At 38.8% G+C, this 26,405-nt stretch overlaps 1 protein-coding gene and 1 pseudogene across 5 annotated transcripts in view; both read left to right on the forward strand.

The window, feature by feature from the left end:
* The window catches only part of MICU2 (mitochondrial calcium uptake 2), a 113,732-nt gene that overhangs the window by 51,389 nt on the left and 35,938 nt on the right, over positions 1–26,405 (forward strand). For all 5 annotated transcript variants that reach the window (XM_033196950.1, XM_033196956.1, XM_033196983.1 and 2 more), the window contains exons 3-4: positions 10,108–10,139; positions 10,421–10,496. In XM_033196950.1, the coding sequence (XP_033052841.1) occupies positions 10,108–10,139; positions 10,421–10,496 (108 nt within the window). The remainder of the gene's footprint in view (positions 1–10,107; positions 10,140–10,420; positions 10,497–26,405) is intronic.
* Positions 22,171–22,266, forward strand: LOC117075211 (annotated as a pseudogene).

The raw sequence follows: 26,405 nt of genomic DNA on the forward strand, positions 1-26,405 counted from the left end.
GACCATCCTGACGGTGAAACCCCGTCTCTACTAAAAATACAGAAAAAAAAAAAAAAAAATTAGCCAAATGTGGTGATGGGCGCCTGTAGTCGCAGCTACTCAGGAGGCTGAGGCAGGAGAATGGTGTAAGCCAGGAGGCGGAGCTTGCAGTGAGCCAGGATGGTGCCATTGCACTCCAGCCTGGGCCACAGAGCGAGACTCTGGCTCAAGAAAAAAAAAAAAAAAAATCTCAAGCTTGTCTTCTCTCCTCCCCCACCCTGGGAAATTGTTATTCAGAAGGTCTGAGATACGGTGATAGAATCTTTGTATAACCTTCCCACTTTCTATCTGCTTATCTCTCTTAGATTCCTGTTGCTTAGCAAGCACCCTCTGAGTGATTGTTTTGATCAAACAAGTTTGAGAAACATTTATAACCTATGTGAAGGTGTCTTGGGATGCCAGGTGTCAATTGTGGTAAAGGCTGGCATATTGGAGTCCAACAGGACCTGGTCCTCTTTCCACAGCTTCACTAGCCCCGTTGTAACCTTGGGTAAACTACCTGACCTGACCTGTTTCCAAATCTATAAAATAATAGTGTCTACCATATAGTGTTGTTGGGATGATTAAATTAGAGAATGTGAGAAGACCTGTAGCTGCTATAGGTTAAAATTAATAATTCTCCATTAAAAGGGTACAATTTTAAAAGATTAAAACCTTCTATCCACAAAATCTGTGTTCAGATCTTAACCACACTCATCAGGTAAACATTAGCAGCTACATATTTTAGATTAAGCAATAACACTTTTTTGTAATAAAACCTATGTTCATGTTAGAAACTAAGACGTTACAAAGTATAGAGCAGAAAATAAAGTCAACCAGATTGTCACCACCGTTCAGAAATAACCAACATTAGCACATTTCTTTTTACAAATTTGAGACCATGCTTTATATGCTGTTTTTATACCCTAACTTTTTCTGTATAATGGATCATGAGTTATTTTCCTTGTCAATAAATATTTTTTCTAAAATACTGTTTTTGCGACTGCACAACACTATTTTATTAATATGCCATAATGTATTTAATTGATTCCCTAGTGGTAGAACATTTGTGTATAATTTTTTTACTTTTATAAATAATGCTGTAGTGAATATACTTTTTCATGTATCTTTGACTCTTTTTCCTTGATGATCTTATCCACATCGGTGATTGATCTGTTCCCTGAACACTGATTTTCATACCTGTATCTCCAGATCAGACCTCTCACCTGACCACGAGACCCATAATATTCCTTGTTTCTTGAACATCTCTGAGAAGTACCAGAGGCATCTCAGGTAAAGAACTCTATATGCACTGCAGATGCTCTGTCCCCACCCCACCCCACCCCCAAGTACACATAGACACCTGTGCCTACCCCATCCGCAGTTCTTCTGTTAACTGCATCAGGATCTGTCTTACTTGACATCGTATTCCCAACCTAGCACAGTGCCTGGCACAGATGTTAGATAGATTCATAAATACATCAATCAGTACAGAATCTTACATAATGAAATGATGAGTTAGAATCCATACATTTCTTTAAATTTTTATTTGATTTACCCTATGTAACAGGTACTGTGTTAGGCCTTGGGGATATAATGGCGAATAAAACATACTGTTATTACATTAACAGAATTCATGATGATAGTGTAAGAGTTTCAGTAATAGACTAAAGTCTGATAACATTTCAGCAGAGAGATCAGTGAGGGCTGGAATAATCAGATATTTCACAGAGGATATGAGAAGCATGGATAGATTTTCCCTAGGTAAAGCAGGAAAAGGGAGAATATGCCATGTGAGGAGATACATCATTAAGATGCTGTAGCATTTGTATTTTCAAAATTGAAAATCTATTTCTGGTCTCACATGTTCATCCAGAATCTTATCATTCCCTATTCAAAAGTGGAGCCTTTGTCCCTCCCCTTGTAACTTTGTGGCTGCCTCAACTCATAGAACATGTGCGATAGAGACACTGTGAGACTTCTAAGACTAGGCAATAAAAGGCAGTAAGTTGGCCGGGCGCGGTGGCTCAAGTCTGTAATCCCAGCACTTTGGGAGGCCGAGGCGGGTGGATCACGAGGTCAGGAGATCGAGACCCTCCTGGCTAACACAGTGAAACCCGTCTCTACTAAAAATACAAAAAACTAGCCGGGCGCGGTGGCGGGTGCCTGCAGTCCCAGCTACTCGGAGGCTGAGGCAGGAGAATGGCGTGAACCCGGGAGGCGGAGCTTGCAGTGAGCTGAGATCCGGCCACTGCACTCCAGCCTGGGCAACACAGCGAGACTCCGCTCTCAAAAAAAAAAAAAAAGGCAGTAAGTACATAAAGCCAGTTGCCAATATTCTTAATGATGAAAGATTGAATACTTTGCCCCTAAGATCAGTAACTAGGCAAGGCTGTCCATTTTTACTACTTGTCTTCAACATTGTGCTGGAAGGTCTAGCCAATGCGAAAAGGGAAGAAAAAGAAATGAGACCTACACATTTAAAAGGGAGAAATAAAGCTGTCTTTGTTTATGCACAGGATGATGACCTATGTAGAACATGCCAAAGAATCAATATTAAAGCTCTTGGAGCTAATAGTAAGTGTATCAGGGTCACAGGATAGAGCAGCACTATATAAAAATCAATTGCATTTTTTTATACTAGCAATCTCAGATGTATCATGCTGAGTTTTTGCGAGCCTCTAGCTATCCTTAACACCTTCCCCGTACACTCTAGCAAATTACCCGACCACCTAGCTCCAGAGAAAATAGAAATCATTAGATAGGAACCACCTCAGCCTGCTCTGCCAAAACTACTAGCCTTGGCACTTAGCTTCTCCTGCCTTCTCATCACAATAGAGGAGACTGGCAGGACCTGCCGGCTGGTCCTAGAACATTACAACACATACCCATCTCAGAACCTACACATAGGATGTGTGTAATGCTTTTAACCTCACTTTTCTGAGCTATTTCATACACTTAAGATCTTAGCTTAAGCAACTCATTTGGAGAAGCTTTCCCTTACCTCCCCCTCCCCCACGTTACATAATCTCTTAGCTGCTGTATTTCCCTTTTAGATCATTTTTAAACGAAATAATTTGTTGTGTATGATGCTGTTATTATTTCACAACGCTTGAGGTTGCAAAAAAAAAAAAAAAAGTCTTTTCATCCCTTGCAAAATGAATGTATTTGAAGACCATACTTTGGAAATTGGCAAGGAAGCCAGTTTTAGGCATTTTAGGGAATAACCATTTGTCTCCCTTTAGAAAAAATACAACCAGAGACCATCTTTGCATTCACTGTTTAAATATTCCAGCAAACATAAACAAGCCATATACTTTGTTGAAGGAAAATAGCACCACTGAATTTGTCCTCTTTTTTTCTTCAATTACCACTTAACATGTTTTATTTATTGATTTTTATTTTTTTCATTGACCCATAATTGTACATAGTTACAGGGTACATAGTGATGTTGCAATACATGTAACGTGTAGTGATCATATCAGGGTGATTAGTATATGCATCTCAAACATTTATCATTTCTTTGTGTTGAGAACATTCAGTTTCCTCCTTCTAGATCTTTGAAACTATGTATTACTGCTAACTGTAGTCATCCTACAGTGGTATATAGAACAGTAGAACTTTGCCCTCCAGTCTCATTGTAATTTTGTACCTTTAACAAATCTCTTCCTATCCCACTCTTCCTCCCACTCTTCCTAACTTACCCTAGTATATTCTGTCCTCCTTTCTACTTCTATGAGATCAACTTTTTTTTGTTTAAATGGAGTTTCGCTGTTGCTGGAGTGCAGTGGTGTGGTCTCGGCTCACTGCAACCTCTGTCTCCCGGGTTTAAGTTATTCTCCTTCGTCAGCCTTCAGAGTAGCTGGGATTACAGGCGCTCACCACAACACCCATCAATTTTTGTATTTTTTAGTAGAGATGGAGTTTCACCATGTTGGTCAGGCTGGTCTTGAACTCCTTACCCCAGGTGATCCGTCCGCCTCGGCCTCCCAAAGTGCTGAGATTATAGGCGTGAGCCATTGCACCAAGCTGAGATAAACTTTTTTTTTTTTTTTTTTGAGACGGAGTCTCGCTCTGCCGCCCAGGCTGGTGTGCAGTGGCCGGATCTCAGCTCACTGCAAGCTCCGCCTCCCGGGTTCACGCCATTCTCCTGCCTCAGCCTCCCGAGTAGCTGGGACTACAGGCGCCCGCCACCTCGTCCGGCTAGTTTTTTGTATTTTTTTTTTAGTAGAGACGGGGTTTCACCGTGTTCGCCAGGATGGTCTCGATTTCCTGACCTCGTGATCCGCCCGTCTCGGCCTCCCAAAGTGCTGGGATTACAGGCTTGAGCCACCGCGCCCGGCCGAGATAAACTTTTTTTTAGCTTCCACATATCAGTGAGAATATTGGGTGTTTAACTTTTGATTCTTGGCTTGATTTCACTTAGCATAATGTCCTCCAGTTCCATCTGTGTTGCTGTTAATGACAGGATTTCATTTTTTTAATGGCTGACTAGTATTCCACTGTATGCATGTACCACATTTTCATTATCGGTTCTTCATCTGTCGTTGGACCCTTAGGTTGATTCCATGTCTTGGCTGTTGTGAATAGTGCTGCAGTAAGCATGCTGGGGAGATGCAGACGCCTCTTTGATATATTGATTGTTTTTTCCTTTGGGTGAATGCCCTGTGGTGGGGTTGCTGGATCATATGGTAATTCTATATTTAGTTTTGTGAGGAACTCCAAACTGTTGTCCATAGTAGTATATGTTCTAGTTTACATTCTCACCAGCAGTGTATTAGAGTTCCTTTCCTGACCGGTACAGTGGCTCACGACTGTAATCCCAGCACTTTGGGAGGCTGAGGTGAGAGGATTGCTTGAGTTCAGGAATTTGAAACCAACCTGGACGACATAGCAAGACCTCATTGCTATTAAAAATCAAAAAATTAGCCAGGCCTGGTGGTGCATATCCATAGTCCCAGCCAGTTGGGAGGTTGAGCAAGAGGATTACTTGAGCCCAGGAAGTTGAGGATTCAGTGAGCTATGACCATGCCCCTGCACTGTAGCCTGGGAAACAGAGCAAGACCCTGTCTCAAAAAAGAATTCCTTGTCTCTGCGTCCTTGCGAGAGTTTATTTTTTTGTCTTTTTGATAATAGCCATCCTAACTGGGATGAGCCGATACCTCATTATAGTTTTGATTTGCATTTCCCTGATGATCAGTGATGTTGAGCGTAATTTTTTTTTCCCATGTGTTTATTGGTCGTTTTGTATGTGTTCTTTTTTGAAGTGTCTATTCAGGCTCTTTGCCTATTTTTAATTGAAGTATTTTGTGATTTTTTTGCTGTTGAGATGTTTGCACTTGTACATTCTAGATGTGAATCCCCTGTCAAATGAATAGTTTTGCAGATATTTTCTCCCATTCTATAGGTTGTCTTTTTACCCTTGTTTGTTTCCTTTGCTGTACAGAAGCATTTTCGTTTGGTATCATCTCACTAATATATTTTTTGCTTTTGTTGCCTGTGCTTTTGAGGTCTTATTCATAAAATCGTTTCCCAAACCAATGTCTGAAGTATCTCACCTGTTTTCTTATAGTGGTTTTGTAGTGTCAGGTCTTACATTTAGGTCTTTGATCCATTTTGAGTTGGTTTTTATATAAGGTGAGAGGGTTAGATCCAGTTTCATTCTTCTGCATGTGCATATCTAGCTTTCCCAGTACCATTTATTGAAGAGACTGTTCTTACCCCAGCTTAGGTTCTTGGTACTTTTAACTAAAATCAGTTGGCTGTAGATACATCATGTATTTCTAGGTTCTCTGTTCTGTTGGTCTGTGTTTCTGTTTTTATGCCATACCATGCTGTTTTTTGGTTACTACAGCTTTGTAGTATATTTGGAAGTCTGGTAGTTTGATGCCTCCAGCTTTGTTCCTTTTGCTGAGGATTGTCGTGGCTATTTAGGGTCTTTTATGGTTTTGTATAAGTTTTAGGATTTTTTTTTCTGCTTCGGTGAAGAGTGTCATTATTTTGGGAAGGATTACATCGGATCTGTCGATTGCTTTGGGTAGTGTGGTCCTTTTAACAATATTAATTCTCTGATCCACGAGCAGGGGATGTTTTTCCATTTGTCTGTATCCTCCTCAGTTTCTTTCATCAGTGTTTTTAGTTATTTTTGTGAAGGTTTTCACCTCCTCAGTTAAATTTATTCCCAGTTGTTGTGTGTGTGTGTGTGTGTGTGTGTGTGTGTTTGTACCTATTGCAAATGGGATTCCCTTCTTGATTTCTTAGTTCTTTGCTTGCATATAGAAAATGCTATTGATTTTTCTGTGTTGATTTTATATCTGCAACTTTACTGGATTCATTTATTCTAAGAGTTTTTTTGGTAGAGTCTTTAGGTTTTTCTGTATATAAGATCATGTTGTCTGCAAATAGGAACAGTTTGACTTCTTCCTTTCCAATTTGGATGCCCTTTATTTTTCTTTGTCTTGCCTAATTTCTCCGACTAGGACTTCCAGTTCTATGTTGAATAGAAGGGGTGAGAATGAGCATCCTTGTCTCATTTCAGTTCTTAGAAGAAAAGCTGAGGGCTTTTAGTGTGATGTTAGCTGTGACACCACTTTATTAGTGATATGAGGAAGGTTAGTTTTGCTAATGCATCATTTTCTGCCTTGGTTTCCATTATAGCTGTGACTGAATAAAAGCATTTATTAGAGTATAATCAGCTCTGTCTTAGGTTGATTCTAATATTGATATCAAGTTGTCACATATATTTATGAAAAAGTTATAAAATGAAGGAAATGTGTCTATTGTCTAACTTTTATGTATTAGAAGACTACTGACCTCTACAAAATGAAATTAAGTTATATAGTACTGGTATTGTTTTTGTAATTATGATTATCAAATAACTTTATTTTGGCCAGAAGCATATTTATTTGATCTGTAAGAACACTTAATGTGTATAAATGCAGGTTTACTATTTTAAGTATTAAAAGGTCTGCTTACCTATAACAGGATATGCTGTATCTGGATTTTACTTCATAAATCCTTTGTAAATAGTGAAAACCACATGGTGGAATCTCTACTATAGGTGGAATCCTTTTAAAACATTTTACTTCCTGAGCCAAAATTCCGTCCTGGTGCTTCAAGATCTATGCCGCCTCCTGCAAAAAAAAAAAAAAAAAAAAAAAAAAACCCAATGTGTTTTTCTTGTTTTCATATTCATACAATGAAACATTACAACCTCAACTCTAGATCTATCTTTTTTCCTGTGTTTTCTGTTATTTTCATATATAAGTGTGTGAATACATATAAAATAGCTATGAAAATAATGCGACTGAATTTTTTATTTATGTGAATGTGGAAATAGCCAAAGAAAGAGAGACAGGAGTGCCCCCCTACGCCACATTGAAAAAAACAAACTGAAACAAAAACAGAAGGAAAAATTAGATTTGCCAGATGGGTTTTATCCTTAAATAGAAAAATATTGTCCAGAAATACTTAGGTGTATTTAATACGGCCTTGCCTTGTTACTGCTGTCAGGAGAAATAAGGTCATGGCTCCTGCTGTGCACGTCAGACCACGGACCTCTTATTTTGCTGCTCAGCCTATGAACAAGTAGTATAGAGTAAGCAGCCTGGGTGAGACAACTGTCTACCAAGAAAACCCTACCAGAGTGTTCTGGATTTGAAACACCACAACTTCTCATAATACTCAGTGAAAGGTGCATTAAACTGAAAAGAAAGAGGAAGCAGGAGAGAACAGGTGTTCACTCCTAGTATCTCTGCCTTGTCTTTTTTTTTTTAATCTAAAAATGAATTTTTTGTAGGAGAATAGTAGCTTCTAAACTTTTCACCAAAAAGTTAATTTCTTCATTGTTTTCTAATTATTTATTCCATTTGAATTTAAAAAATTTGAAAAGATGCTTTTACAACTTAAACTACATTAAGTATCTGTTTCTCATTTTTTGATGATCAAATTTTTGTATACATATCAAATAGAACTTGTAATCTACATGAAATAATGAAAAGCAGCAAAACTCCTCTATAATCGTGCCATGCATAATTATTCAGTTTTGTTAAGTGTTGAAAGTAGGCCGCAGGTTCTTTTTACTACTATCATGGAATTCAAAGAGTCTAACACCTGTTTTTGAAAAATCTATATGAGATATGAAAATAAATCCTTCAATGCCCATGTGGTTACCTAATTCCTCTTGCCAATTTGTTTTACATGTAAAGTGGGGATATAATAATTTATCCAAAAGACAGGGACCTGGATGAGAAGACATTGTGAAATCTTTTCTGATTTGTTTATTCAACAAATATTTAAATGTTTAACACTGAACTACATAAAAGTAAGACAGGTATGAAATCTGCCTCCATGGATTTAATAATTTACTTTTTATCTGTAGTTCTGGTGTTATATTATTCAATTAGTCCGTGACTTTATTGCGGTATTTCACTCACATAGTATTGAATTGTATTGGCTTAGCTGTTTGGCAGCCAGACCTCTAGTGGAGGGAAGCAATCATTACCTTCTTTACTCACTCAGTTTCAAGTAGAAGGATTTTTTTTTTAAACGATTTTTGAAAGACCAAAAAGGAATCTAACCTTCAAACAGATAACACCCCTTAGAAATAATCTGATTTCTGAGAAACTCTTAGACACCATCCATTTTGCTACCTTAAATTCTTGGTCCTCGTCTGCCTTCAAAATGTCAGTCATTGCTTTCTGGAATACTTTAAGTTGGATGTAAGGATTAATTCCCTTTTTAAAAACAGATAAAATTGTCTAAAAATAAAAGGGCATATGGTAATGAATATTTGTGGCATAACTTGAGGAAAAGCAGAGAAATAATGATCAGTTTGTTTTTTAAGTTAATTGACTATGTAAAGATAAGTAAATACATGTATTACACAGTTTTTTGGAGTTCATTATCAGCATTATAGGACTACATATTATATACACATTCACTCACTTAGATTTGTACAATACATGGTAATTTTTATCTGTTTGATTATCTGATACTACAACACCACCTAACAGTAGAATCTGGGCTCTTTGGCTGGCACATAATAGTTTCTCCAGTGAAAAAATTACCCCAAAATATCAACACCTAAGCTTATGAACATAGTCATAGATGTTTCTAAAAAGTATGTAGTCATATTCACAACTAATGTTTTGATTAATAATGTAAAAATAAAATCCTGACAGTTTACTAATTCCAAATAATAGAATTTGCCCTTGTAGATTTATCGTCCAAATTAAACAACCCAAACTACAGAAAAGGCACATCTAAAAGCACTCTTTTTTAATGTGCCACCTGAATTTTCACAGACCATGTAATTGTACTGAAGGAACTTCATAGACAAGATAATTTTGAGAGCAGTAAGTAAAGTTAGTGCTGTACATTGCTTACATAAGAGACAAAAATGAAACATTTTTCAGTTTTGTTCTAGATGTTTAAAATGACTTGAGGCTATCATCAGAATAAGTCCTGAAAAAACAGAAACAATGTAATGGCTTTAGAATTATGGTGGATATTAGGAAAATGATGTCGGCAGTAAAGAGGGTGGCTGAAAACCTGGAAGCATTTTGAATCTCTGTTATCCAATAGGAAATTATTAAAAGTTAACTACTTTAGAATGGATGGTTATGTTGGCTAGACTTTTACATTTGACTGGAGAGTTATAAGCCTAAGAGGACTTTCCAGAGTTCAGAAAAAGGAAGCTTTCTAAATCATGAGTGTTTTTTCCTAAATCAATGAAAGTAAAAAGAGAGTGATTTTAATAATCACATGAAGAAATTATGTTTGACGAGAATTAATAATATGATTCAGACAACTAGGATAACTCATAAATGGTTATATATGATTTCATATGTATGAAATAGGGTGAGTGAAATTGAAAGTGGATCTTGTGTGAAACTATAGTGTCTTTGTATTTAGTCTTAGAATTCTCTGACTCATAATTATGGCTTAAGAATATTAGCTAAAATCACAAGCCTTTGCTTTTTAAATAAATATTTAGTTGTTTTGTCTTTTAAATAATTTTCTTTCTTAGTGCAAGCTGAGTTTTACCAAAGAATATGGATACTAAACAATGTTTCTTCTTTGTTGTAGGTAAAACTTCAGTCAGGAAGTTGACAAAAAAGGTAAGCAACATGTGGGAGGGGGCAGAGTTTGTTTTTGGTAAGATAGAAAAGGAACGTTTGGCCGGGTACGGTGGCTCACACCTGTAATCCCAGTACTTTGGGAGGGCAAGGCGGGCGGATCGCGAGGTCAGGAGATCACCATCCTGGCTAACATGGTGAAACCTTGTCTCTACTAAAAATACACACAAAAAAATTAGCTGGGCGTGGAGGCGGGCGTCTGTAGTCCCAGCTACAAAGAAAATGAACTTTTAGAAGTTAAATTTTAATATGTGTATTCAAAGGACATCGAGGATACACTATCAGGAATCCAAACAGCTGGCTGTGGATCAACTTTTTTCAGAGACCTTGGCGATAAAGGTAATTTTGATTTCTGTTAAATTTTTAGTTGTGTGTTTTATTTAACTGAAGTATTATTAAGGAATTAAGGTATGAGATTTGCACCATGTTATAGGGGTGTTTTTAAAACATAATAACATAGTAAGTAGGAGGTAACTTTGTCAAAGTCTTTGAGCAATTACAGATAAATTACTATCAATGTTAATTAAAGCCTGGAGAGGGTATGAGGCAGAGTATCTAAAATAAAACATGAGAAGCCTGCACGGGCATCCAGAGGAGCACCACCACTTAAGAGAGGGGACGGAAAGAAATGGTGGCAGAGTCGTCAGAGAGGCGGAGGAACGCCAGGGAAGTGTTATCACAGAAGCCAAGCAGAGAAAATGTTAAAGAAAAAAGGAACGTGTCAAATGTGAAAACCACGTAAACTTAGGGAGTTGAGTGAGCTAAGGACTGAGAAGTATCCGCTGTACTTAGCAGCTGGAAGTGTTTTACATTTTAACAGGTACAGTGGTGCTTTGTTATCCACGGGGTATTGGTTCCAGGGCCCCCCCTTGGATACCAAAATCCGAGAATGCTCAAGACCCTCATATAAAATGGCATCATATTTGTGTATAGCCTACAAACATCCTCCCATGTAGTTCAAATCGTCTCTAGATTACTTATAATACAATGTAAATGCTATGTATATAGTTGTTATGTTCTGTAACTCTGTTTTTTTATTTGTAGTGGTGTGGGTTGTTTTGGGGTGTTTTGTTTTTTTCTGAGACAAGGTCTTGCTCTGTTGCTGGGTTGGAGTGCAGTGTCACAGTCATAGCTCACGACAGCATCAAACTCTGGGGCTCAAGCACTCCTGCTGCTGCAGCCTGCTGGGACTACAGGTGTGCACCACCATACACGGCTAATTTTTTACATTTTAGTATAGACGGGGGTCTCACTATGTTGCTCAGGCTGGCCTCAAACTCCTGGACTCAAGCAGTCCTCCTGACTTGGCCATTGAAAGTGATGGGATTACAGGCATGAGCCACCACACCAGACCTATTAATATTTTTGATCCATGGTTGGTTGAATGCATGGATGCGGAGGGCCAACTACTATACAGGTGAGTGATGGGATGAGATCTAAAGCCAAGTTGGAGAACACTGAGAAGTGATGGGAGAGATGAGAAAAGTAAACACAGACGTCTTGAGAGACGTGGTCATGAACAGAGGAGTTAGAGGGTAGTAGCTAAGGATAGAGAACAAAGGCCAAGAGAATCTTGGTTTATTGTAAGTGGTGAGCATGTTTCTTGTTGATGAGAAGGAGAGGTGGAAAATACAAAGGAAGTATGAATAGGACAAAATCCTGGAAAATAGGGAAGAAGGGATTGTCTTCAGAACAGGAGTGGAAGGATCAGCATTCCACAGGGAGGATGTCTTTCCTATTGTATCAGGAGAAAGAGATGAACAAATGAGCATTTTATGCAGACATTTGCAAATTACTGGCAAGCAAATGAGGGCAGTGTTTTGGAGTAGCCTTGATTTTCTTTATAAAATAGGATTTAGGGCCCAGTGCGGTGGCTCACACCTGTAATCCCAGCACTTTGGGAGGCCAGAGTTCGAGACCAGCCTGGCCAACATGGTGAAGCCCTGTCTCTACTAAAAACACAAAAAATTAGCCAGGCATGGTGGCAGGTGCCTGTAATCCCAGCTACTCAGGAGGCTGAGGCAGGAGAATCGCTTGAACCTGGGAGGCAGAGGTTGCAGTGAGCTGAGATTGTGCCATTGCACTCCAGCCTATGCAACAAGAGTGAAACTCCGTCTCAAAAAAAAAAAAAAATTGGATATAGTAGGGCTGAGCTTTATGGAGAAAGAAGGTTTGAAGTAGCTTCTGGGATATGGAAAAAGAACTGGTGAGAGAAACAGAAGGACTTCTGGGAATCCTTCAGGGACTAAAAGAGAACGTACATTATGGAAGAACAGAGTCATTGATCAGTGTGGTTGTGGAATAGAATAGATGGACAGTTAGGATTTGCTAGGCAGAGGAATGGAGGAAGTCATGGCCTAGGGAGTTAACAATGTTAGGAGCAAGAGAGGTTTTAACTAATGAGCCATGGAGTCTAAGCAGAGACAATAGAGAAGAAAGTAAAATCGGAAGAAAAATTTAAAAAGAAAATAGGAAAGTCAAGAGGGGAAAAAAAAATCCCATTTCATGATAAACTCCAGGAAGAAGAAAAAGCCTGCAGAGAAAGCTGCCAGTGAGGTTGAAAACGGATGTGGATGCCCAAGAGCAGAAAGGAACTATGGTCATAAAGTAGGTGTCTGAATTTACAGTTTCTCAGCTGAAGAACTTGTAGGTGATTTCAGGGTTCAGGGAGTGATCGTAGAAATAGGTATTTAAAATAGAAGTAGTTGGCGTAGTTAATTTAGTGAAAGTTATCAAGGACCTGAGAGATGGACCACTCTATTTTATAAGTGTAGAAAAAGTGTTCCCCTGAGGTAGGTGATAAGTTAATTATTCTTTCCTGTTGTCTAAAGAAGGAATTGGAGAATTAAGAAACAAATGTGGTTTCTAAATCAGTGGTTTATAACCTTTCATTGAATGCGGCAGAGCTTTCATAGTTATCTCAAGAGATTTACAACATTCTCAAATCAACATTAATTTTACGGCTGAGTGCGTTAGCTCACACCTGTAATCCCAGCACTTTGCGAGGCCAAAGCAAGAGGATAGCTTGAGCCCAGGAGTTTAAGACCAGTCTGGGCAGTGTAGCAAGTCTCCATCTCTACAAACAATGTAAAAGAAAAATTAGGCCGGGCGCGGTGGCTCAAGCCTGTAATCCCAGCACTTTGGGAGGCCGAGACGGGCGGATCACAAGGTCAGGAGATCGAGACCATCCTGGCGAACACGGTGAAACCCCGTCTCTACTAAAAAAAAATACAAAAAACTAGCCGGGTGAGGTGGCGGGCACCTGTAGTCCCAGCCACTCGGGAGGCTGAGGCAGGAGAATGGCGTGAAACCGCGAGGCGGAGCTTGCAGTGAGCTGAGATCCGGCCACTGCACTCCAGCCTGGGCGACAGAGCGAGACTCCGTCTCAAAAAAAAAAAAAAAAAAAAAAAAAGAAAAATTAGCCAGGTGTGGTGATGCACACCTGTAGTCCCAGCTCCTTGGGAGGGTGAGGTGAGAGGACCGCTTGAGCTCGGGAGGTTGAGGTTGCAATTGCAGTGAGCTGTGTGTGGTCACGTGGGCAACAGAGCAAGACCGTGTCTCAAAAAAAAAAAAATTAGTTTTAAATTGAGAATAAGTTTATCACATAACACTCCATGGAAAAGAAAAATATGACAAAGATATAACTCCATAAAATCAATATTAATCATTTATTGTTTATTTTTGATAAATATCTATTTCTGCACATTCCTCAGTGTATCAATATTTAGTGGACTTTCATTATATTCTACGAGTATTAGTTCCTTTTTTTTTTTTTTTTTTTTTTTTTGAGGCGGAGTCTCGCTCTGTCTCCCGGACTGGAGTGCAGTGGCCGGATCTCAGCTCACTGCAAGCTCCGCCTCCCGGGTTTACGCCATTCTCCTGCCTCAGCCTCCCGAGTAGCTGGGACTACAGGCGCCCGCCACCTCGCCCAGCTAGTTTTTGTATTTTTAGTAGAGACGGGGTTTCACCGTGTTAGCCAGGATGGTCTCGATCTCCTGACCTCGTGATCCACCCGTCTCGGCCTCCCAAAGTGCTGGGATTACAGGCTTGAGCCACCGCGCCCGGCCGTGAGTATTAGTTCCTTATACTAAACTGTCTACTTATCTTTACACCCACTTCACCCCACCCCTTACCAATTCCTTCCAGTCCTAGCACCAGAACATCCCTATATACTTTGAGGTTAACAAGCTCCTAAATTTTTTATAGTGGGAATTTACTGGAATGTAGTATATGGTTAGTGAACAAAAGTGCGTATTTTGAAGTTGACAGACTTAAATTCAAATTTTTCCTAGTTTTATTACCTGAGGAAATTACTTAATCTCTTTCATCCTCACTTTCATCACCTTTTAAAATAAGATAGTAATGCCTTCCTTATGGGATTGTTGAAAGAATTTAATAAAATAAGATGTTTTAAACATTTATGGTATCTGGTACGTAGCCTTAAAAAATATTAAGAACATGAGTTTTAAGCCTGGTTTAGATTCGTAGCTCTATTAGTTAGCTGTGTAACCTCGGGCAAGTTGGTTTTAGTTTTCTTACTATGTGTCTGGTACATTTTAAGTTTATAATTGGTAATATTGCTATATGTTTTTTGTAAGATTTAATATTAACTGGGCCTTAGCCTCTTGTTAAGGAGTTTGTAAATAAATGGTATTTTAAAAATCAAAGTTAATAAATATCTTGTAAGGTTTTACTTTAGGAAATTACTAATTTGGCATTTTAAAGTAGATTTTAAGCAAAATGTTTAAAGTTCAAGTACCAATATTTAGATCAGAGCTTTTTCCATGATGTAGACTTTTCTGGAAGCATTTTGAGACTTTTAAGAAAGATGTTTACCAGTTGCGAAAACTCAGATAATCTCTGTGGATATAAACTGAACTATCTTATGATTATATGATGTTTTTTTTCCTGAAGTAAGGAAGGCTGAGGAGGGTTTTATAATAGTTTTGACTAAGGGCAGAATATGAGAACCAGAGTAGATTAATTCAGCTTTTGTGTAAAACTGTACATAAATATAATGTGATTTTAGAAATTCTATTAAAAACTGTTTTCAAGAAAAATGCATAAAATAAAAACTGAAAAGAGAAAATTTAAATCATCTTAAGAAAAAAAAATGGAGAGATAAGAGATTAATCTTTGAAAACTGAAAAGAGAAACCCATTTCAAGACCTTAGAAGCATACTGTGCTTCTGAAAAGAAGCAACTGTACAGCTTCATGTTCCAGACTCCTGGTAGCGCCTCAAGTGCTGCCTATGACCTTTATATGGAATACCATACTCCTGCTACCTGCTAAACAGCTTCCCGCTTCTCAGCTACCCTACTCTATAAAGTCATCTGTGAAACTAGTGAACAGAGTCTTATGCTTCCTCATTTTTTGTATTTTGTTATACTGTACTCTCTGGTTTCTAATCTTTCTTAATTAAACCATAAGTTCTCAAAGTGGAAAAATATGTGTGGTTATTTTTATATCCCCAGTTGCTTGGTATGTTGTCTAAAAACATTCTCTGACACGTAATAGATGCTCATCTAAAATTAACTACGTGCTAATTACAAATTATCCTGATCTATTTCAGTGAGTCCCTTGAGTTTTTGCTATATAGTTTTAGCCTTTCTGTGTATTGAAAGTATGAAGACTACATGTTTTTTAAAATATTTCTCAGTTAAAACTTTCAATAATTTATGTTGGTCTTCTTCCCAATTAGTATTAATTGGGGCCAGGCATGGGGGCTCATGCCTGTAACCCCAGCACTTCGGGAGGCCAAGGCAGGAGGATCACTTGAGCCCAGAAGTTCAAGACCAACCTAGGCAGCATAGGGAGACCCCCATCTCCACAACACATATAAACATTAGCTGCACATGGTGGCTCACGCCTGTAATACCCTCTACTCGGGAGGCTGAGGTCGGAGAGAATCACTTGATCCTAAGAGGTTGGCTTCAGTGAACCATGATTGTACTGCTATACTCCAGCCTGGGTGACAGAGTAAGACCTTGTCTCAAATAAAAGAAAAGAGAAAAATATTTAAAAATTTTAAAAGGATTAATTGGTATTATTTTGTCAACAAAATTAGATCCATTTTGTAGTACTGCTTTCATACATTTTAGAAACAATGCATCAACTCTTTTTTTTTTTTTTGAGACAGAGTCTGATGCCCAGGCTAGAGCGCAGTGGCGCGATCTCAGCTCACCGCAACCTCCGCCTCCTGGGTTCAAGTAATTTTCATGCCTCAGCCTCCTCTTTATCAAATATCTGAATAAAAACATGAAATTATCTAATTTTTATTTCTTCTTTATCAAAATACTTCATTTGGATGTGAATTATTTCTAAGATATACTAGAAGAAAGTTCTCCCTCCTAATGAGCAGTGTTTTGTCAGCTTAATAGTTACTGACCTGCAACTGTAGTAGGTTATTTTTTCTTTTCCCGAGCTAGATATTTTTTAAAATTAGGGCTATTTCATATATTACCATATTTAATGTGGTATACAGTTATTTCAAAGTGTATTAGTCACAAAATGCAGTCACTTAATTGAAGAAAAATCTGATTGTGGCAGTATTAAACACAAATAGAATTTTTAAAATTGCACTGCCTTACTGTTGATTACAAAAATATATATCTAAAGTCATTCTATACTCAGAATCATGAAGATAATTATTAAAATTAATTGAATTCATTGTGAAGTATATTCTATACACCGTGGAATTTAATAAACTTTTTAAGGCATTTTTTTCTTTACATAAAGGAAAAAAGAACTCACCTCCAAATCTGCTGTTGCTTCTGCATCTTACAGCTGCATCTGTCTTGTCTGTCTTCGCTCTCTTTATGGAAGATCTAGTGCTTGCAACATAAGTCCAAGTCTCTGTATTTGCTCTAGGCCTCTTTTCTTGCCCTTTCAAGACCTTTTGACTTTGATATTTTTCCCTATTTTACTACATCACCAGTCTGTTTCTCTGTACCTTATTCCTACCTTATGTAAACTTAAAAGTATGTCCCATTTTTTAGGAGAAAAAATTTTTCCTTTACCCCCATATCTCCCCGGTGTGTTGTGTTCACTTCCTAAGCTCTCATTCATTCTTCAGCTCACATCAGCCTGGTACCCACCCCACCATGGACACTTTTGTCGTGATCACCAGTGAACTCCTTGGTTCAATGAGGACATTTTGTAGTCCCAGCTTACGTGACCCCAGCAGTATTTGATACGTAATCTACATCAGAACAGCCCCTCGTTTTGGCTTCTATGACCCCAGACTTTGTTGTGTTGCTTTTCTCTCCATCCTGGTTGTTTCCTCTCTGTCTCTTTTGACGAAATTCAACAAGAACCACCTAAGCTGGGGAAGCAAATGAGATCATTCTAGTGGGGTGAGTTTGAAGGAAGGGGCCCACTGGTCAGTCCTGAAAGATCACTGAGAAATTCTCTGTCTCGTGGGAGATAATGAAGATTTGAATGAGATTTAACAAACTTTGGAGAAAATTGTGAGAGTACTTGGCAAATGAAAAGTATTTTTTTTGTTGTTGTTGACAAGTAATATTTTTGAGGCATAAGTATGAAAAGAGTTGGAATTTCAAAGAGCAGTAAGCAAACCTTTTATTTTCTTGGTATGAAGAAGATAGCAAATTATAGTCGAGATTATATGAAATGGGTTAATGGAAGTTTTTGAAAGTGACAATGAGATTTGAAGACAAGGTAGAAAGTTATTGCAGTTTAATTACAGTTTTGATTCTTCAGATAGAAGGAAAACCTGCAGATGTTCTTTAGTCTCTTCTTGAAATTGAGATCAGTGTTCTCTTCATTCAGCCTCTACGTACAGGGGCAAGATTTGTAGAGCAGTTTTTCATATTGGCAGAGGAAGACTTGGGAGGGCTGCTCATCCCTCCTGCTAGTCTGCATCAGAGAATCCTGTTAGATTGTAGTCACTTCTGGAAGTCAGGGCTCTGGTCTCCAGAAGGATTGTAGTATTTCTTTACCAACTTTGCTGCTTCTGTGCGGTAAGAAAGAAAAAATAGGTACTTGTTTTCAGAGGATACTGAGAAAGAATATCAGTAACTTCTTTTTTTTGTTTGTTTTTGTTTTTAGATACAACTATAATTTTATTACAAAACCATTATTTTGGCATTAGTTGGTTACAGTGGTGGCAAGATAATGTGAGTGTGCAGACCAGCTCTGATGGAACCACTATATTCCCTGTTTACTGAACCAAACTTCAGCTACCTCATATCCATTACATACAAATGACCTACAGTTATTACTGCTACAAATCTTGACGCGTGTACCACTGAGAGAGGAGTTGATGCTAAGGGATTAGATTACATATTCATAAGACTACAAAAGTTCCCTTATGGGACTTTTTCTTCCTCCTCCCATCCAATGACTTTGCTTTAGAAGAATCACATTACTTAGAGCTAGTCTGAATAGCAGCAGCACCCAAGGAGCATCAGTTCTTGTTAAAAAGCAACACCTGTGTGATGCACTTTTACACCACAGGCAAAGGGAAGGATCACTCTCGTTTTAAACTCCTGCAGAGTCCCTTAATAAAAAATAAAAGCATTCCATCAGGTTCTTCTGGATGGTGTTATTGCTGTACATTTGTTGGTGAGTCATTTTCTGTGCTGTGTTTGCTTTGAGGGGATCTCCCAATGTATCTCCAATATTCTTTTTTTATAGGGTCCTTTTCTTGAGCTAGGATTTCACGTAACTCTAATGCTTTATTAAGAATGTTTTCCTTGTCACACTGTCTTTCTAGCATGTCTTCATAGATATCCACAAGAAAGGCAATTAGGTAGGGGGAACTATGACTTGGTTGTAAATCAACTAATTGATCTAACAGATTAGGATACTTGGAAAGACCACGATCCTGCAAAATCCCTTTCAAATAGTTCCGTGCACTTTCATTGTGTGGTAGTTTAATCATTTCCAGAGTGTGTATTTGTCATGATAAATGATCTGGACCACAGGATTGGGGCCATCATTCTGCAACACTGAATCTGTATCACCCCATTCTGCTCTGTCACTGTACAGAACATCAGAGGGTGAGTCCAGGCCCAGAAACCCGTCGTCCATGGGGGACACCACGGCTTCCCTGGCCTCGGCCGCCATCTCTTCCTCGTGCTGCAGCTGGGGCAGGGGCTGCTCTGGCTGCCCGGGCTCGCCACCTTGCACAGCCTCCCCGATTCCCTCAGTGGCTGCCCCAGCAACTTCTTTTTATTTTTATTTTTTTAACTTTCAGAGAGAGAGACATAGTAGATAATCTTTCTAACTGTCAAGGAGATAAATTCATCAGCCTTCACACGCATTTTTCTCGTTAGATAATTTTCTTTCTTTGTTACTTACATAGCTGGAGTACTATTTATGTTCTCAGAATGAACAAGAGCATTAATGATACATTTCCAGGATTTTTTTTTTTCTTTGGAAGGAGAATTAAGACCCAGTATTTCCGATGACTGGGAGAAAGACCTTAGTGATGAACTGTCAGGAAAATAAATAGGAAGGATTTTCCCCCCTTAGGCAAAGTCCATGAAGATGTTTATGCGATAAATAGAGGAATGAGCATGATGAGAGGGGAAGGGGTGAGGGAAGGAGGCTTTAAGAGGAACCAGAAACAGTAAATGGCTGATAGAGAATATAGGATAGAGATAGAGATATATAGATAGAGAATAGATAGGATAGAGAATATAGATAGCGTTCATTACGAAGTCAAAGGTAAGTTTTTAAAATGTACATACAGTGGCTGTGGGAGGAAAATCAGCTTACATTCCTACATTCATAAAGGACTGGCAGGGAAATCAGGACTGTAAGATGTAGCTTAAGGATGACAAGAAAATTAAGCAATTGGCAGGTAAAAGATGAGGCAGAACTGGAGAGTTACAGAATTAGGAAGAGTTGGAAGTATCATGAAAGGGCAAGGTGTAAGATCTGCTCTCTCACCATTCATCTAAATGCTGGCCACCCTTAACTTAGACTCTGAGACCCCACTCTGATTGGGGTCTCAACGCTGATCCTTCCCCTTCTCCATCCCTCCAACACATCTACTGTACCGCATTCTAGCTGGAAGAAGAGTGTCCCTAATTGGGAGAAGCCTTCTTCACAGGCTGAATATAGAGAGAGTCTCCCAGCTCCTGTGTAGCTTGTGGTTTATGAGCTGCTTTAAAACCTGCTTCATCTGTAAAATAGAGATGATAATATCTACTTCCAGGTTACAGTGACTTACGTGAAACTTCTGACACAGTGCCTGAGATCGTGTCAACAAAAGATCTCTTATTAGGCAAATCTTTGTGGCACAAGTCCTCTTGATTTCTCTGAAACCACACTGTCCCAGTCTCTCTGTCGTTGGCCTTCTTCCACCTCCTGCGTATTAAACATTGGCACTTCATAGGATTTTGTCCTTCACTTACTACTCTTCTTCAGCCTCCTTGGTTTTAGCGTTCATGAGATGACTCCTAAATCTCTTTCAGTGCCTCCAGCCCAGGCTACACTCTTGAGCCTCAGCCGTTTGTGTATATACAAACCAGCTGCCAGACACCTGCTTATGGATCTCTCTCAGTTACCTTGGATTCAGAATATGCCAAACTGCACTCACCATCTTCCCCCTAAACCAACACTTCCTGTATTCTTGATCTCATTTGGTAGTAACAGCTTTCATCCAACTCACCCAAACCCAAGAAATAGCTTAGAGCCCTTTCTCTCTGTCTTTGCCTGTCCCACCCTTCATATTCAATCAAACACAAAGTCTTTCCAATTTTACCTAAGTATTTATCTAATTCATCTTCTCTTCTCCCTACCTCTAGAGAATAGGAAACAGATCAAGTAACTTTGTCACTTAATAAATAAAATCTAACTTCCTTAGTTTGGTGTATATAAGCCCTTTGTGGCCTGTGCCCTGCACAAGCTTCCCTGCTGTCGTCTCTTGCCATTCTACACAGTGTGCCATGTCTGTTCACGCTTTCATGCTTTTGCACACACTGTTCTCTTTGCCTGTGCCGTTCTCTCTCTTCCCTCTACTCGGACTCACCACCTTCTCCCAGCCTTCTGCTCACTGGAGAATTAGCCCAAGCTTCACTTCTTATGGGAATCGTTTTTAACTTCTTCAGTAGAAAGAATTGTTTCCTCCCCTGCATTCTCATCATTCTTTATATATTCTTTCTCGCCACATTTTATTATAGTTGCTGGTTTATGTGTCATCTGCTAACTTCTTAGAATATAAATTCCTTGAGGAAAAAGGCCTTTTCCTTGTAAACGTGTGAGGTCTAAGCACAATAGTTAGTACATGGTATTTGTTGAATAAATTGTTTTTGACTAAACAAATAAACAGAGAACAATAGAATTGTTTATTAAATTGTGAGGAAGCCCAGTACAGTGGAAGGGCTGAAACTTTTGTATATCTTGTCTATAATGTTGATTGTGATCTGATACTATAGGAAAAAAGTGTTTATTAGTGCAATAGGGAAACGTCTTGAGGAAAGACTACAGTTACTTTTTAGTTCTCTGAAATACATGAGTTGACGTGTACATTTCTAACTTAAAGAAAAAACTCATGTACATATTTATTTTATAAGAGATTCAGAAGATAGACTTTTTAAAGGTATACTTCACTGTTGCTGTTAATAGTGGTTTGAAGAAAAACAATGTAAAACTTAGTTAAACTTGGGACCCTTTGAAATATTCCATTTTACACCGTATAAGAACTATCAAAATTTATACCCTATCATAACTAGCAAAAGGTAGTACATTCTTAAAATAAGAAAATAATTTACCAACGTGTATTATTATAAGGAAGAATAAGTCATAAATTATTATATATTTTTTAAACTGAGCATAATTTTAATACCATCCTCAAAAATATACTGAATATAAATTATGAGATATGTTGTAAGATATAAATACATTTTTACAATAGATGGGATAATCCAATCTCTTTGGAAAATAGGATTCACAAAATTGTACTTATACAATACAGCAGATCGTATTTTAGAATGGTTCCATCTTAATATTTCTAGATGAGCACTGTAACTGACAGAATTTATTCATCTGAGGTGTGATGATTGGGCTTTCACACTCGTGAGTGAGATGCGCCTCCCGCAAACCTTGTTACAAGGGCAACACATTGGTTGTCTGACGTGAAGAGGGGAAAAATCAGAACTTACTCATTTCTTCTAGTGCCCCTCTTAAGAGATTCTTTAACAAACTTTTGAACATAAATTATTTAAAATACTGTCCTAATACAGTTTTGAATCATTGCCATTTAACAGCATTTACTTTGCAATTAGATATAACAAATATATATTAAGCTGTTTCTCCTGTCAATATTTTCATGTGTCAGTTTTCTTTAAAAACATTTTCGGCCGGGCGTGATGGCTCAAGCCTGTCATCCCAGTACTTTGGGAGGCCGAGACGGGCGGATCACGAGGTCAGGAGATCGAGACCATCCTGGCTAACACGGTGAAACCCCGTCTCTACTAAAAATACGAAAAACTAGCCGGGCGAGGTGGCGGGCGCCTATAGTCCCAGCTACTCGGGAGGCTGAGGCAGGAGAATGGCGTGAACCCGGGAGGCGGAGCTTGCAGTGAGCTGAGATCCGGCCACTGCACTCCAGCCTGGGTGACAGAGCGAGCCTCCGTCTCAAAAAAAAACATTTTCAGAGGGCAAATGCCTAGAATACTGTTGTAGAACTACCTTGTTTATTTATAACCCACCTTGAGAGTGAAAGGTACTGTTTTTATCCTGTCTCAACTCTGATTATTCAAGCTTTTAAGTCAGTATTTCCAAGAAGGACACTGGAATTGTCTTTTTCAAAAAGTTCTGCTTGCATAAAGGACCTGTACCTGTGTCAGAAGAAAAGCAAGGTCTCCTTTTGGCAACAAGCCCAGTGGAGTCTAGAGGTTTGGCCATTTTTTTCACATTGCCATATTCCTTTGAAAATGAGAAAAATCCTTAAGACTGCCAGAGAATGAAATACTTTGATCTTTCAGCTGACATTAGAGCACTTCTCCCAGGTACAAGATATGACAAAACACAGTTAATTTATTCTCCTTTTGTAGAAGGTCTAAATAGTTTAAAGCAAAAGAAAATCTGAAAATGTGTTATAGTCTTTTTATTAAAGAAAAGTACACCTGCTCCAAAATAGACACAACAAGTTGGTAATTCAGTAAAAGGAAGCCATTGAAAACATTTAAAGTATTTACTTATAGTTAAAACATGGAATCATCTAATATACCATTTTTGCCTTCCTTGCTCTGAACTACCTTTGGCCCTGAGTCCTTCCTTTATTTGCTTGGGAGCCATTAGGGTATGGTGCCCTGCATAGAAGGGTAAATACATTCCCAATGTCATCACCCTCTGCAGGTCTTTATTCTTCCTGTCTGAACTACCATAGTAGTTTTTTTCCCATTGCTGCTTCCACATGAGCGTTATTTCAGCCAATCACTTTGCAGTTTTCATATTCAGCTTCATCTATCTTAAATAGGTTTCCTATTTATACCACATCCACTTAATTAAAATTTTTACCAATCATTCGAAGATTACTGTTAGAATTACTTCTTCTGTGGCACCTTTGATCATCTAAACTCTGGAAATGCTTGCACATTTTTCTAAACTCTTATAACTCTTACTATTCGTATCTCTCTATGGTATCTAGTATTTTCTGTAAACATCTGCGTTTTGGCCTCCTGATGGAAGTATACACCATCTGTGAAGAATTCTTGTCAAAACCAAACTTGAATCTTAAAACACATCTGGATTTAAGTACGTTTATAGAAAATACAGAAGGTAGAGGAACATGTGAAATGATACCAAGGACATACATAGTCATCAGAATTTTATAGACTGTTGGAAATTTTATAGGACAAATGACTTTTTCAACAATTAAATTGAAAGGTAGGGGCAAAAAAGACAAGGGAGAAAACCTATATATTAAGAGAGACATAAGAGACAGGAACGCCGAGCACAGTGGCTCACACCTGCAGTCCCAGCACTTTGGGTGCAGTCCCAGCACTTTGGGAGGCCAAGGCAGGAGGATCACTTGAGCCCAGGAGTTTGACACCAGCCAGGGCAACATAGGAAGACCCTGTCTCTGCAAAAAAAAAAAAAATTGTATTTTAATTAGCTGGACATGGTGGCACATGCCTGTGGTCCCAGCTACTCAGGAGGCTGAGAGGTGGGAGAATCACTTGAACCTGGGAGGTTGAGGCTGCAGTGAGCCATTACTGTGCCACTACACTCTAGCCCGGGCAACAGAGTGAGACTTAGTTCAAAAAAAAAAAAAAAGAAAGGCCGGGCGCGGTGGCTCAAGCCTGTAATCCCAGCACTTTGGGAGGCCGAGACGGGCGGATCACGAGGTCAGGAGATCGAGACCATCCTGGCTAACACGGTGAAACCCCGTCTCTACTAAAAAATACAAAAAACTAGCCGGGCGTGGTGGCGGGCGCCTGTAGTCCCAGCTACTCGGGAGGCTGAGACAGGAGAATGGCGTGAACCCGGGAGGCGGAGCTTGCAGTGAGCTGAGATCCGGCCTCTGCACTCCAGCCCCGGCGACAGAGCAAGACTCCGTCTCAAAATAATAATAATAATAATAATAAATAAATTAGACTACATCAAAATTAAGAACATTTGTGAATCGAAGAACACTGTCAAGAGAGTGAAAAAAAGATCCACAAATGGGAGAAAATATTTTCAAATTGTATACATATGTATTATAAGGGATAATAACCAGGATATATAAAGAACTACACAAAACTTTTTTAATGGGAAAAGGACTCAAATAGAAATTTCTCAGAATAAGATATACCCATGGCTAATAAGCACATGAAAAGATACTCAACATCACTGATCATCAGGGAAATGCAAAGCAAAGCCACAATGAGATCGTACATTGCATTCATTAGGTTGGCAGCTTAAAAAAAAAAAAAAACAGAAAACACAAGTGTTGAGGATGTGGAAAAATTTAGTAGAAATTTGTATTTCCACAGCTGCTGTGGAAAAGGTAGGGTGATTCCTCAAAAATTAAACAGCATTGGCCGGGCGCGGTGGCTCACGCCTGTAATCCCAGCACTTTGGGAGGCCGAGGTGGGCAGATCACGAGGTCAGGAGATCGAGACCATCCTGGCTAACACAGTGAAACCCCGTCTCTACTAAAAATACAAAAAACTAGCCGGGCGAGGTGGCGGCGCCTGTAGTCCCAGCTACTCGGGAGGCTGAGGCAGGAGAATGGCGGGAACCCGGGAGGCGGAGCTTGCAGTGAGCCAAGATTGTGCCACTGCCCTCCAGCCTGGGCAACAGAGCCAGACTCTGTCTCAAAAAAAAAACCAGCATTACCGTATGATGCAGCAGTTCTGCTTCTGCTTCTGGGTATATACCCAAAAGAAATGAAAGCAGGGGCTCACACAAATATTTGTACACCAATATTTGTAGCTGCATTATTCACAGTAGCCACATGGTAGAAACACCCGAAGTGTCCATCAGCAGTTGAACGGATAAACAAAATGTGGTACATACGTGCAATGGAATATTATTCAGCCTTAAAAAGGAAGGAAATTCTGACACATGCTACAGTATGAATGAACCTTTAAAACATTATGCCAAGTGAAAAAAGTCACAAAAGGACAAATATCGTATAATTCATCTCATATGAGGTACCTAGATAGAATAGGCAGCTTCGCAGAGACAGAAGGTAGAATAGAGTTTACAGGGGCTGGGGCAGGAACGGGTGGTGGGATTCAGGAGTTAACGTTTAATGTGTACAGTTCTTCTGTTTAGCATGATGAAAAATTTCTGATGATGGTTGTACAACAGTGTGAATGTACTTAATGCTACCAAATTTAATAATGGTTTAAGTGCTGAATTGTTTATGTTATGTTTATTTTACCACAATATTTAAAAACAGGTGATTTAAGAGACCTCCTTACCAAGTGCAATGTAAGGACTTTTCTTTGGATGCTCATCTGAATACACCTGAAAACTTGTCTAAAACAGGAAAATTGATAATGCTGATTTGAATTTGAAAATGTTAAGGAATTATTGATACTTTTTTAGGTGTGGTGACTGTTTGACAGGGAGGTTTTTTTAGATACACAGGCTGAATTTTTTACTATGAAATGATACGTGTATGTGGGTTTTGTTTCACAATAATCCAGTGGGAGGTAGGGAATGAAAAGGAATATAGATAAAGCAAGACCTGCCATGAGTTGACAATTATTGGCGCTGAGTTTCGTTGTGTTATTTAGTATAATTATATATAATTCATATTATTGTCTGTGTTGTTG

The sequence above is a fragment of the Trachypithecus francoisi genome, unplaced genomic scaffold, assembly GCF_009764315.1.
Source record: "Trachypithecus francoisi isolate TF-2019V2 unplaced genomic scaffold, Tfra_2.0 Contig01676, whole genome shotgun sequence".
NCBI lineage: Eukaryota > Metazoa > Chordata > Mammalia > Primates > Cercopithecidae > Trachypithecus > Trachypithecus francoisi.